The sequence below is a fragment of the Schistocerca gregaria genome, chromosome 8 (genome assembly GCF_023897955.1).
Source record: "Schistocerca gregaria isolate iqSchGreg1 chromosome 8, iqSchGreg1.2, whole genome shotgun sequence".
Lineage (NCBI taxonomy): Eukaryota > Metazoa > Arthropoda > Insecta > Orthoptera > Acrididae > Schistocerca > Schistocerca gregaria.
Window position 1 is genome coordinate 381,064,591 of NC_064927.1, and position 15,214 is coordinate 381,079,804.

Sequence of the window (15,214 nt, forward strand, 5' to 3'; positions counted from 1 at the left end):
GTTATGCACGATGGAGCCGGATGACCTTTTACCACAACTGAAGAAACCATTGAGCATTCGAGTGAAATGATTCTCTTAAACAGACGATTAACTATTGAGGAAGTGGCACATCATTTGCAAATTAGTAATGGTTCTGCCTACGAAATCATCCACAACAGATTTGGGTTTCATAGTTTGTGCAAGATGGGTCCCAAAAAGACTCACACAGTTGCATAAACAAATGTGCTTGGACATCTGCAAAAAGCATTTGGATCGCTGTGGTAACGAAGGGGACAATTTCTTAGACAGGATCATTACCGGTGACGAAACATGGATCTATCATTATGAGCCGAAGAGTAAATGGCAGAGTATGGAATGGAAAAATTCAAATTCGCCGTGCAAGAAAAAGTTCAAGACCCAATCGTACGCAGGAAAACTGATGCTTACAGTTTTTTTAGGACGCACAGGTCCAGTACTGGAACATTATGGGGAAAGGGGAACAACAATAAACAGTGTACGTAACAGTGAGATGCTTACTGCCAGGCTAAACCCTGCAATTTGAAGTAAATGCCAAGGATTGCTGTCAAAAGATGTTGTGTTGTTGCAAAACGATGCCCGTCCACATACTGCTGCCCACACTGCTGAAACATTCCAGAAACTCAAATCTGAAGTACTGGATAATCCTCCATATAGTCCTGATCTTGCCCCTTCTTACTTGTTTGGTCCACTCAAACAGGCATTAAGGGGCTGTCGATTTGCCTTGGACGAAGCAGTGAAGAAGCTGTTCATTCCTGGCTCGCAGCTCAACTGAGAACCTTCTTTTTTGAGGGCATCAGGAAGCTTGTACAATGATGGACCCAGTGCATTGAAATGCAAGGAGGCTATGTCGAAAAATGATGTTCTTGTAAGTTTCCTATTTGATTGCAATAAAATTTTATAACTACTTTGCGGATAATAATTGACTTACCCTCAATGTAGTTCTGCTAATATTAACTTACATATTATGCCAAACTAGATGTTCCACTTGTTTCCTGGTACATTAACAGAAAACACGGTAGTTTAAAGCAACTTGACTATCAAAAGCTACCAGAAAGCATTGCTAACACTACCAGTACACCGTGATTCACATGTCCACTAAAGAGAGCATAACATTATTTGTTTTCTGTCAATAAACTTTTATGACATTAGGCAAAATTGCCTATTTGCAATGAGGCTCTCAAATGGGACAAATCCCAATCCCTAAGTGTAGCTCAAAGTGAGCAAAGCTTCAGTTCTGTAGATTTTTCATTGATGAGATATATGACAAATCTAGGGATGCCACAGAACTCTTAAATAATTTTTTGAAGTACAACAATAAATGTGTAGAATCGCAACTATTTTTTAAACTTAACTTCAACTCTAACTGCTGGTATTGCTTGAGCTACAGTGGTGTGAACAAGGCAAAATGTAGAGATGAAAGAATACTTTCTGTTGTCAGTAGTGCGCTGTCTGTGTCTTCCCAAACCACCACCACCTATTTTCTCCTCTGCCAACTGACATCAATAGGGTATGCACTACTAGGGGCCAAGGGGCCACTGTTTATGCTTCCAGTACTTTTACTATCACTTGTTAAAGTAATATTTTGTGTTTTCTTTATGTCGGCCATAATGAACAACGAAAGGGTAAAAAAGTTGTCACTATATATGCACTAACATGAAGTTCAAGTGTTCAATGTGCACCTCACTGACAGATGGCAGAATGGCTCTGTTGGGTAGCACATCACATGGCCTACTCTCTCTTACTATTATGCATCACTCAACATTCTTGCTTGTACAGTAATCTAGCTATGGGTTGCCCTAGACAAACTCTCCAAAACCATTGAATTTCCTGTATCACTTAAAATGTTTACAACCTCCTGCTTCATTATCATAACCAAAATGAATTATTTGAAGTTTTTCTGTAGCATCTTTACATATTTTCCTTTGGCATATCCTTTACGATTTGCTATGGAAAATGCTCACACAGTACTGTTGCATACACAATCTGATGCCTTTCTCTTGAAATTTAAATGGCCACAGCTACAGAGTTTTATAGCCACAGTGTTGATTTCATTCATAAGAGACAATCATACCAATTACCTTTTCAACTGGTGGTAATTATGTGCTGTACATAACTGGACTGAACTCATTTCATTTATGTTTCCAGTGTCACAACAAACGCTGTGTACCACAAGCATGGTTATGTGATGGCCAAGCAGACTGTGAAGACGGAGAAGATGAGAATTATTACAACTGCCGAGAGCATTTCACACTTCAGCGTGTAATACAGCCACTGTTATTTGCGGCTAATTTGTAAGCTGGTTGTACAGAAAGTAGCATGGTTTGTGCTCAAGAGATGGTCTACTGAAATACTACACATATTTTGAACAGTAGCTCATTATTTTTGGGATTTATTTCAATATATAAAATATAAATACTTAACAGTTACATCAAACAATGCACACAATAAACAGAGTAATAAGTTTTAACAGTATTGGTCACTGAAGCAACTGCCCAAAGAGTTATGCTTGTGTGCAGGCAGAAATAAGTAAGAACTTTACTGCTCATAGTAGAGTAGAACTGCAGGTACACTCCACTGCAATACATTACTGACACTTGGTGAATTACTAGCGTACATATTGAATGTCTAAGGTGGTAACTCCAATTTGTTACTTATCAATAATCTTTCTAATTGATCACCCCAAATACCATCTTACATTTCGTTTCAGTATACACTTTTCAACACAGTTTTCTATGGAGAATACATTTATTTAGAATCATTTTAGTTCCTTCAAAGGATGTAATATAATGGAGATGTTACTTGTTGCTGTTATTTCTTTCATTATATTCTAGAACAGTTCTACTTGATTTATGTTTCAGTAATATGGAAGTAATCATAGTCTAGAAAAACTTCATCCCCCCCCCCCCCCCCCCCGACTATAACAACACCTTCTTTTGAAAAATTTCCTACACAGTGACTTCATTTAATGCTGTTTATTGTCATCTTTTATATGAAAGGTGTCTTACTGATCATATGCCTCAATCATTTATTTTCTGTCTAATGCACTGACTGTCCATTTGCTGGTGATATTCATTCTTGCTTGATCATCTTAGATGCTGTGCCACCATCTGCTTCTGAACCTTCCTCTTGGTTATATTCCATCCATTTCTCAAAAGAATGCTATATTAGGTAGTCTATCCTCCGATAATTTTATTGCACAACCGGCACAGCACAACTTTCTCTTCTTCAGCATCTAAAGTTGTTATTTTTTCCTAGTTTAACATTCACAAATTATGACCAACACTGTAGTAGAATAATAAGTAGAAGAAAATTCTAAGGTAACTGTAAAATGTTCTTTTAGCAGCTGCTAAAAGTGTATCTATTTTTGTGTCTGTCTGTTGTCCTTAGGAAGAGTCATTAACTACTTGCAGTTGCACTTCTTGAAGATTGATCCATCTACAGTGAAGGGTGCATGAATTTATTTTTCCTGTTCACCCTTTAATTAAAGTCCTTGAACTACTACCAAAAATCACACATTAACTGCAATTTTCAAATGAAACTAACTTCATCTCTGCAATGCACCAAAGTAGCACTCAAATGGTACCTCAGTTCACAGAAACTTCTGGATTTTTTTTTTTTTTTTTTTTTGTTAAGCCAGCAAATCTTTACTATATGGTGGGTATAAATCTGAGTCTTAGTTGTCTCTGTATGCCAATTTTTTATGCCTACTTGCATTCTGCAACAGTATACACAGAAGTGCTGTCCATTGTGCATAGCATGTTACAATTATTCAGAGGACAATGCTTTAATCAAAGATACAGATTTTAGTTTTCTTTTGATATAGATGATATCTATGTGGCATTAAAAAATCAACTTCACTATCTTTTCTAATGCTGTCCAGCAGTATCCTTCACAGTCTACTCATCTTTATGTAAAAATTAGCAGCCCCTTCCACAGTGTTCGGTAATGATGTGGTGAGAGCTTTGCTGTCTGCTCTTTAAAGAATTTTAATCCATTTTACATATATTCAGAAGTCACATTTTCTGTGGTATTTTCTTCACTGGCACCTCCAGTTTCGCCATTTATGTAACAGTTTTAGCAAACATTAGTGTATCATTACAGTCTCTGTGTAGCACATAGAACATATCAACCACAGTTTTTGAGATATGCTCCACCCGCCCCCAACCCAGTCTCTCCACACTCCTTCACCTCATAAGTCCTTTGTAGCTTGCACTGTTAGTTCCAATAAATGTTGCTGGAAATGCTTCGTCAGATGTGTTGAGCCACCTGAAGGAAAAAAAAAAAAAGAGTTTTGATAAACTATATAAACATATTTGCTTTACAAATCCAGCCTAGACAAAACTGTCTCACAAAATGGCCACTTCATGTTTCATTTTGTTCACATGAATGGTGGTCACATATGGACCAATTTAACATGTTACAATTAATTACAAGGCATCCAGTTGCCAGCATAGGCAGGTGTCACTTAGAATAATAATCTCTGTTCAATGCTTACTTGTAATCAGTTGGAAATTATTCAGTCATCATCAGCTTCTGCAATAGGTGTACACTGTAAAATAAATAAATCAGCTGTCAACTAAACAAAATATATTTTAACTTGCAACACACTATTTTAACTGACACACACACACACACACACACACACACACACACACACACACACACACACACACAGAGAGAGAGAGAGAGAGAGAGAGAGAGAGAGAGAGAGAGAGAGAGAGAGAGAGAGAGAGAGAGTGGGGGGGGGGGGGGCAGAGGGAGGTAGGAGAAGAAGGAGAGTTAGAGGGAGGGGGCTTGGTATGAAGGGCGGTGTGGTGTAGTACAGTCTGGATTCTAGACAACGTAAAAAGAAGCAAGGTGGGAAAGTAGAATAAATTATGAGACAATACCAATTTCAGGCAACAACAAAGAATGTCAACAATGCACGAGAAATATCTGAATAGACTGGGTGATTCAAAAAGAAAGAACAGATTTCAACTGTTTAATGGCAAAATACGAAAAATAGAAACACATTGCACATGTCACTGGATAGAAGAAATTTCGAAGTTTTATTTTCACACACGCACTATATCGTACACTCAACATGAGCACCATGCATTGCTTGAGAAACTTCAAAATGGCAGACCATTTCATACAAGCACAAATCATCAGGTCCCTGTTTACCGAAAATTCAATTTCTCAGCTCTTGAAGAGTAGCTGCCATAGGTGGGACAAACACTCTGTCTTATGTACACACACACACACACACACACACACACACACACACACACACAAATTGCAAGGCATCAGGTCTGGTGACTTGGGGGGGGGGGGGGGGGGTGTCAAAAGTAATTTATTTATTTTATTTATTCATGTCAGAAGCATCACCAAGTTACATGTTACAGTGAGTAGAACATTCACATATAAAATATGTACAGAAAAATGTAACATTGCCAAATGCAATAAAAAAGATCTTGTTGTCCACCTCTTTCAATCTAATGTTGTGTGATGGTGTTGATAAAATAATGCAGCACTTCAAGGTGACAGTGAGGTGGGCCACTGTCATCCATTAAAATGAAATCATTGGAATCTTCGTGAAGTTGACGTTCCTAGCCTTCCCTTTCTGAGGGGCTCCATGTGAACACATCTCGGATACGATGAACATTTTCAACTTACATGCATGGCTGACCAGTCCTCTTCCTTTAGCATACAGAACTTTATATGCCAGTCATATATACGCTTGTGCAGAGGCAGCTTTTTGCTGACTCAATGGCAGAAAGCACGCTGCAGTTGAACAATGGACTGACTTTGTGCAAAACTCCAACAAATACAATGATTTCTCTTGTGGGATAGTTGCCATGTTAGTAAAAACAAACAAGAGCACAGCCATGTCAAAACTTCGAACCTTCTTCTATCCAGTAACATGAGCACTGTGTTTCTATCTTTTATAGTTTGTCTGTACTAGGCAATCGAGATCTGATCTTTCTTTTTGAATCAACTGGTACTTACGTTTTGCCTTAACTGTGTCATTGCTGTAATAAATGGAAAAACCTTAACTTTTTTTTTAGTCATCAGTCTTTGACTGGTTTGATGCAGTATGCCATGAATTCCTCTCCTGTGCCAACCTCTCCAACTCAGAGTAGCACTTGCAATCTACGTCCTCAATTATTTGCAGGATGTATTGGAATCTCTGTCTTCATCTACAGTTTTTACACTCTACAGCTCCCTCTAGCACCATGGACGGTATTCCCTGATATATTAACAGATGATGTAATAAGCTGTATCTTCTTGTTTTCAGTGTTTTCCATTTATTCCTTTCCTCTCTGGTTCTGCATAGAACCTCTTCATTACTTACCTTATCAATCCACCTAATTTTCAACATTCATCTGAAGCACCATATCTCAAATCCTTCAATTCTCTTCTGTTCAGGTTTTCCCACAGTCCACGTTTCACCACCATACAATGTTGTGTTCCAAATGTACATTCTCAGAAATTTCTTCCTCAGATTAAGGCCTATCTTTGATACTAGTAGATTCCTCTTGGCCAGGAATGCCCTTTTTTCCAGTGTTAGTCTGCTTTTATATCAAGTTTTTTGCTGTTCCCATTACTCTCATCTTTCTTCAATTAACTCTCAATCCATATTCTGTGCTCAGGAGACTGTTCATTCCATTCAGCAGATCTTGTAATTCTTCTTCACTTTCACTGAGCATAGCAATGTCATCAGTGAATATTTTCATTGATATCCTTTCACCCTGAATTTTAATTCTGCTCTTGAACCTTTCTTTTTATTTTCATTACTGCTTCTTTGATGTGCAGATTGAACAGTAAGGGCGAAAGACTATATCCCTGTCTTACACCCTTTTTCATCCAAGTACTTCGTTCTTGATCTTCCACTCTTATTATTCCCTTCTGGCGCTTGTATATTTTTTATATTACCCATCTCTCCCTATAGCTTACCCCGATTTTGCTCAAAATTTCAAACACCTTGCTCCATTCGGCACTGATACATCCTATGAACGTGTCTTTATTTTTCTTTACTCTTGCTTCCATTATTAACAGTAATGTTAGAACTAACCCTCTGGTGTCTATACTTTCCATAAAGCCAAACTGATTGTCATCAAACACATGCTCAGTTTTCTTTTCCATTTTTCTTTATACTATTCTTGTCAGCAACTCGGATGTATGAGCTGTTAAGCAGATTGTATGATAATTCTTGCACTTGTCAACTCTTTCAGTCTTCAGAATTGTGTGGATGATATTTTTCCAAAAGTCGGATGGTGTACTGACAGACTCGCACATTCCCCCAGAGATTTTAGGGATTCTGATGGAATGTTATCCATCCCTTCTGTCTTATTTAATCTTAAATCTCCCAATGCTCTCTCAAATTCTGAATCTAATACTAGATCCCTTGTCTCTTCCCTATCGACTTCCGCTTCTTCTTCTTCTTCTTCTTCTTCTTCTTCAATCACAGCGGACAGGTCTTCCCCCTCACAGAGGCTTTCAATGTACTCTTTCCATCTACCCGCTCTCTCTTCTCTCTAGACTATGCAAACAGATTACTTTCATCTACAAGATACAGGATACATAACAAAAGGAAATAATGTTTGGATGGGTATCAAAACTAAAATGCGACACGATCTGTTACCTTGATAAAGAAAAAGAGACTAAATAATGTCTGAACGGAAATTAATAATGGAGTGAAACACGAGATTCAAATTCCAAAAAGGTACAGTTATGTACCTAAAGAAAGATAGACTGGTAGAAGGAAGTTACATGGGGGAGCATACAAGCAGTAAGGGAAGTGGTGCAAGAACAATAAGAACAGAAGAGTAATGAGATGACAGAACACAATCATTAAGGGGGAAAAATACTGGAGATCAATAATAAGTAATAAAAGAGAAATGGGAGATATATGAACAATAAATAAGATCTGGTCTACAGTGAGACTACATAAGTGATGGGAACAAAAAATTTCCACCCATGAAGACTGGACAACTGTAAGAGATGTTATATAATACATAAACTGGTATAGATACTGTTCTACATTCCTGGCATCATGGTAGACTCTACCAAATTACTCCTTGTTCTCAATACTGGGGGCAACGGATAAATAGAGCCTTTTACTCCATTAGACTTTGAATTCTTATCCTTTGTTTAACCACCACCACAATCATTTCGGTAAGTTTATGCACAACCATGTTTTGTTCTGCTTACAATCCTTATGTTAGTTTGTCTTTTCTAACCCTTCAGATCTCTATTTGATACCTACAGTAACTCCTAAGGGATTTGGATCTCACATATCGTGTTTTGACTCTTCTATTTTTCACAGGTCCACTACATCTAAAATGATTTAATCTCTCTCTGTCTTATTCTCTTCCACTTTTCATGACTTTTTATCACCTTCCTCTCACTCAGTAGCAAGAAATTTTCCACCATAAAAACTGATTATCTTTTACAGTGTGATTGGACTCTTTATCGCCAACTGCTTTTCTTAGTTTTCCGTTCTCAAAAGATTTTTGTAACACGCATGCACATCAAGTTCACTGAACTGATGGTAAAGTAACAAGCAACTACTTGCTTCCTATTCTGTTTCCTACTGCGATGGCACTAACAATTATTACACTGTGCTAAAAATTGTTTAAGGAAAAAGCAACAAAGATTATGGATTTGCAAATGGAACCTACAACTAACAGTAACAGGCCAATTAATTTAAAACTATACAAACTGTGCAGTCACTCTTGTAAGGCAAATGATAAGGAAATGTTTTCATAATTATTACACGACTGTTGTAAAATAATATAGTGGGAAACTTTTGTACTAATTTCAATAAAAAATAATAATGACAGAAGAATTTAGATCATTTTAATTTAACCATTTCATTTATTAGTTTTTCTAACAATAAATTTGTACTTACGAAGTACTCAATGAAACAAGTATATTTGTCTGCAGGAACCATATACTGCAAACAGAGGAGCCCACGATCATCTATTCGAACCGAGACTTTACGGGAGACAGTCAATGGTTTCAGCAGAGACTTGATGAAAGAATACCTGTACCTGCAATTAAAAACAGTATTTGTGCTTTGATAATCATGTTACTGAAATTAAAGGCTTCTGTTTCTGATAATATTTCAACATTGACAGTTTGACTAAACAGGGACAAAGGCTGAAACTGAAACTGTGTCATAAAAAAAGGTTATCCTGGTTACTGAGTTACGCCATGTAGGGGAAAACCATGGTAACTGCAGAACAACTGTCACTAGACAAGAGATGAAACAAATTGCATATTTCCAAATCTTGTCAGTTCTGTTGTATTCTAATTAATAATGGCATTAGCAACCAAAACCAAAAACATACAATTCCTGAATTTAAGATGTCATACATAAATTCACTATGCTTGTGCATATTCGTGAAGTGCACACAGAAACCGAGAGCCTGAAACAGTCTTTCAAGGTTTTATTAACTTACAACTATCTGTGTTTTAAATAAGATATTAGCGTAGAACTAGTTTCAGTAATCACATTCAGTGCTCCAGCAACTTGAATGCATATTTTCATGCACTATGTATTACTGTCACTACTAAATATACATCAGTATTTCTCCTGCTTTCATACAACAAAAGTTGAGCATTAGATGACGGTGATGAATAAATGTTGTGTGGTACAGCCAGTGAGACAGTCTTTCAATTTGACAGCCTTCAGAATACTACTAATTTTTGTTACTTAGTCAATCCAGCAGCTTCTCACTTGGCCTCAAAAAGTACTTTAGACTCGGTTTGAAACCTTCTGATCCCAGAAAAATCAGAGGGAGTAATTGAGAATCGAACCTGGAACCTCTAGTTACTACCTAGTAAGCATAACCTTGAGACACTGCATTGGTTAATAAATATTCTGATCCAAACAGGGATTAGGGTAGTTTCCATTGGCAGTAAAGTAAATACACCAAAAATGTCCCCAGTAATCCCCTTGAAATACATTCCCAATTGAGAGATAAAGTTCCTCCTAACCCCTTTGGTATATGAAAATACTAAAGAAAAACACACAATTACCATAAACCCAATGGTTGCAGAGAGCACTTCATATATGCCCTCAAACAGCCTGCCCTCTTCTCCAAGGGGAGGAAATGAGGAATGAAAACATATGATCACCATGTGTGGAATATGGCTTTCAATATGTGCTGACTTTAAATATAACAAAAGCTTTAAAGAAATCACAAAACTGTCACACAGAGTCTAATTACAACGACAATTTAATACCAGACAACAGAGGCTGAAAATTCTGTTCTGTAAACAAACTAATAGAAGCTGTCATAGAAGACAAGCTTCTACTTTAAAAGCCTATGAAACAGTAACATCTGACTCTCATACAACATGTATCTTCATATCCAGTGTTTGGAATAATGTTTTCTTCCCCCAATATGTATTCGTTGTCTTTGTGGGATTTGATTTATGAAAATTTGGAAGTTCAAGATTAATTTTACTTTTTAATTGTATATGCAACATTCCTGTGTTTGATTTTTTGTTTTGTCAAATAGTGAACTGACACACCTATTTACTCACAAATACTGTTAGGGTTCTGTAACATGCTCCATAGACAATTCATTATAACAAAATACAAATGAAACATAATATCCTAAATTCTTAGGTTTTAATATTAAACTGAGAGTCACATGTTGAATATCTCTTCTTAAATGATTGAGCTCTGCAACTTTTGCTTTATAGATAATAGGAGGCCTTTGGAACTGAAAATGTCAAGATCAATTTCTTTCCCAACCTTCACTTGCTAATGTCTTATACCATTTTATAGGTAACGTTTAATTACGGAAGGAAACATTCATTGTAGAGACCTCCTTCATCAGGATTGAGGATAATATGTGGTGCCCACTTTAGAGCCTCTTTAAACAGCTGGACACACTGACAAACAACATCACAGCAGCACCTCATCAAGTATGTTATCAGTTGCAACTCGAAAACCGCAATAGTATTTCTCAAATAAATTACTGGAAGTAGAAAGTACTCATTCTGCCCATCACTAAGCCATATTGTGGCACAGATAGGAGAGGACATAAAAAAGACTATTCTGATAGAATGTGAATAATTTAGGAATACATGAGACCACTCACTGACAAGCAGAACTGCTGAGTCATTAAAAGGCACACATGAAAGAGAGAGAAAACTTGCTAGACTTATTCTGAAAGCTAGCATGGTTCTCCCCCCCACCCCCTGTTTATGTATGCCTATCGACGACTCAATGTTTCTAAAATTTGGTGAGTGTTTGAGAGGGGGGGCAGTGACTTCTTTAACCAACCATCCCAGCATTTACTTAATTAATTTACAGAAGCTATGTAAAGCCTAAATAAGGGTAACTGAATAGGGGCTTGTATTCCAGGGAGCCATGTGTGAACCTTGCAGAACATCATTAACTATTTCACTTCAGCAGCCTAAAAACTCTCTCCTGCTTCCACCAGCTGAATTATTTACCATAACTTATATATACTTTTTGTTAAATGTGATGCAAACTATCCTTTGCTAAACCATCAATTCCATACAGCTGCAGTCATTGTAACACAATAAAATACCTTTGGAAAAGAAGCAAGGCCAGCAGGAGGACTGTGGAACTGAAGGATGTGTTGGAGGAGATATTGTTAGCTACCCAGTTCAGAGAATCATGTGTTGGGTGAGAGTCTCCATGTGGTATTGTTTCTGAAACATATTTTGGAGTTTATCACAGTGTGCTCAGCAGCATTCATAAGATTGGACAATTAACCAGTGGTTGTTTCTGCACAAAAAGCCATGCATTAGTTGCAGGGAAATTGGTATGTCACTAAGCTGTTTTCACAGGTGGCTCTGTCTCTGATCAGATACGATAAACCATTGTTGTTTTCACTTGTTTTATTGATTTTCATTAATGAGTAAATTTCAAAGGCTATGAGTAAAAGCATCAAAAGATTTTTGAACAGGTCTCTCCTAGATGTGTTGTTATCTACATTTAACTTTCAAAGAATAAATAGTATTTCACCAGAAAAAGATTAAATATGGAATAGGGACTTTCAAAGAATAAATAGTATTTCACCAGAAAAAGATTAAATATGGAATAGGGACTGACAATATGCAACATTTTGAATGAATTTAATGAGATATACTTTTACATGTAAAATATTCTGAATCAATGAATTCTTCATGTAATGGATGTTGACAGGGGCAGTTTCAGTACGAGTTAAAATTGTGAAAAACAACCCTGACTAGTTTAAATATGTTAGTTCCATATGGGAATGGTGGCCTTAATGAGAGAACTAATAAGGGTCAAAATGCAGTGGCAGTTGAGGAACAAGGCAGTGACTCAACCTATGTTAGTATATTGAAGACAGTTTACAGCAGTGCTAAGGCTTCCATTAGAATTCATCAGGATAGTAGGAAATTCATAATTGAAAGAAGAATCAGACAAGGAGATTCTGAATCACCAGTACTATTCTCAGCAGTCCTAGAGGGCGTTTACAGCCTAAACTGGGAAAATGAAGAAGCACCACATGGTAATTAAAGATACTGAACCATCTACATATTTCAGATAGGATTGTTCTGTTTACCTTTAAGGCACATAAACTTCAAGATTGAATGAAGGAACATAATAGCACAAGTTTCAAAGTAAGGCTGAAGGTGAATTATAACAAGATTGAAATAAGATATAATCAACACACTAAAAATATAGTAATACATATAAACAATAAAGTCATAGAACCAAGTTGTTAACATTTTTTTTTTTATTTTGGGCAATTTAAGACAACACTGCGAACAACAGATGGATAAAAGTGGGCTGGAGTGATTTTGGTAAACTAAACAGAGTTTTCAAAACAAAATTCCAAAAAGCCTCAAAAGTAAGGTTTATAATCAGTGTGCATTACCATTTTTGAGTTATGTTCGCAAGGCACGGACTTAAAGCGTGAGCGCACGTGTGTGTGTGTGTGTGTGTGTGTGTGTGTGTGTGTGTGTGTGTGTGTGTGTGTGTGTGTGTGGTGGAGGAGGGTACATTCAAAGACTAGGGATTTTCTAAGCAATCAATCAAGAGACTTGATGGGGGCTGCTAAAGGCAACAGGAAGCAAATAAATGAATTAGGGAACAAACTGCGGTGGAAGATATGATAAGTACTATAAGGCAAATTAAATGGACGTGGAAGACACAAAACCAGGTGAATGGATGGCAGATGGACCAAGGAAGTTCTTAGATGGATTATAAGATACAAGAAAAGACCAAGAAAACAACCTAATGGAAGGTGAGGCATGGAGAGATCTGGAAGGATAAAAGAATAGGGTTTAATGTCCTTTCAATGATGAGGTCATTAGAGATTGAGCACCAACTGGAATTAAGAAAGGATGGAGAAGGAAGTCGGCTGCATGCTTTTCAAAAGAATAATACTAGCATTTGGATTTAGGAAACCCTCAGAAAACTGAAATCTAGAGAAATATACATTTAAGCTTTTGGCCAAAAGGCCTCCTTCTTCCAAAGTAGAAAGCACCAGGGACACGGCGTACATTTACACACAAACGCAACTGACACACACGACTGTACCCAGCGACACGGTGGTGAGTAGCAATCCATCCTTTTCACAATACTGTTGTTATTCCATCCTGGACTTCCCACTGTTCAAATAGTAATAGTTGTTACACACAAATGCATGGGACCATTTAAGGCATTGGTGGGGAAAAAGTGCTAACCTACAAGCGTGTATTCTGAAAGATTAATTTCTAGCTGTACATACGCAACTACTTTTTGCCAGCAAGTGGTGCATACAAAAACACAGCAGATAATGTGAAGTCTAATACTTACTGAACTGAGAGTTAAAACAATGGAAAGTCCAGGTCGAAATATTAATAATTATGAAAAAGAATTGATTGCTACTCACTGTAAAGACGGCACAATGAGTTGCAGACATGTTCAACAAAAAGCTGTTACACACTGAACTTTCAGCGATAGCCTTCTTCAGAAAAGAAGAAAACACACACATTCACACAAGCAGGCACACCTTACACACAAACATGACCACTATCTTTGACTGTTCTGTTGAATGAAAGTAGCCATTGGGAGTGAGGCAGTAAAGGGAGAACAGTAGCTGGGTACAGGTGGGGGAGAGAAAAGCATTGTCTGGTGGAGTAAGGTGGGACTAGAAGGCGGCAGGACAACGCTGCAGCATCAGAAAGCTGCTGAAGAGGCAGTAGACGAAATTAAGAGCAGAAAAGGAGGGGCGCATGGAGGGGAAAAGGCTGGTGGCGGAATTGGCAGAGAGGCACACAATGAATGTGATGAGAGACGATAGGGCAAGAAGGAATGTAAACTGTTGGGTGGAGAATGTGTGGACAGTAGGTTATCACAGATTAACAAAGGAATAATTTCGGGAGCAGAGAATGTGTTGTTAGGGTAACTCCCACCTGGACAGTTCAGTAAAGCTGGTGGTGGAGGGAGGAGCCACAGAGCTTGTGTTGTGAAGCAGCCACTGAAATCAAGCATGTTATGTACAGCTGCCTGTTGTGCCACAAGGTGGTCCACTTTGCTCTTGGCCACAGTTTGATAGTGGCCATTCATTCAGGTGGATAGCTGGATGGTACTCATACCAATATAAAAAGCTGTGCACGACTGCAGCAGAGCTGGTATATGACATGGCTGCTTGCACAGCTGGCTGGACCTCTGATGGGACAGAATAATTCTGTGACAGGACTGGAATAGAATGTGCTGGATGGGTAGATTGGGCAGGTCTTGCACCTGGTTCTTTGACAGGAATGTAATCTCTGTGGTGCCGGAAGGGGTGGCCGAGCAGTTCTAGGCGCTACAATCTGGAACCGCGTGACCGCTACAGTCGCAGGTTCGAACCCTGCCTCGGGCATGGATGAGTGTGATGTCCTTAGGTTAGTTAGGTTTAAGTAGTTACAAGTTCTAGGGGGCTGATGACCTCAGCAGTTAAGTCCCATACTGCTCAGAACCATTTGAACCATCTCTGGGGCAAGGGGATAGGACTGGTAGTGGCACAGGGATGGACTAGGATACTGCAGAGGTTGGGTGGGTGACGGGACGCCACTTTAGGGGGGATCTCAGGTAGGATGTCCCTCATTTCACGGTTTGACGAGAGATAATCAAAGCACTAACAGATGTGGTTCAGTTGTTCCAGTCTACATCTATATACATACACCGTACGTCACTGTAAGGTGCATGGTAGAGGGTACCCTGCACCAC

At 38.1% G+C, this 15,214-nt stretch overlaps 2 protein-coding genes across 2 annotated transcripts in view; one reads left to right on the forward strand and one right to left on the reverse strand.

Annotated features, from left to right (window-relative positions):
- LOC126285445 (low-density lipoprotein receptor-like) overlaps window positions 1-2,485 on the forward strand; it is a 68,767-nt gene extending 66,282 nt beyond the window's left edge. Inside the window, exon 6 of the mRNA XM_049984832.1 lies at window positions 2,164-2,485. Within this exon, the coding sequence (XP_049840789.1) occupies window positions 2,164-2,313 (150 nt within the window). The 3' untranslated portion in view covers window positions 2,314-2,485. The remainder of the gene's footprint in view (window positions 1-2,163) is intronic.
- A 429-nt stretch (window positions 2,486-2,914) lies between these two features.
- The window catches only part of LOC126285444 (cell cycle checkpoint protein RAD1-like), a 41,966-nt gene continuing 29,666 nt past the window's right edge, over window positions 2,915-15,214 (reverse strand). The window contains exons 6-8 of the mRNA XM_049984830.1: window positions 8,912-9,053; window positions 4,514-4,567; window positions 2,915-4,284 (exon numbers count right to left, since the gene is read on the reverse strand). Of these exons, the coding sequence (XP_049840787.1) occupies window positions 4,535-4,567; window positions 8,912-9,053 (175 nt within the window). The 3' untranslated portion in view covers window positions 2,915-4,284; window positions 4,514-4,534. The remainder of the gene's footprint in view (window positions 4,285-4,513; window positions 4,568-8,911; window positions 9,054-15,214) is intronic.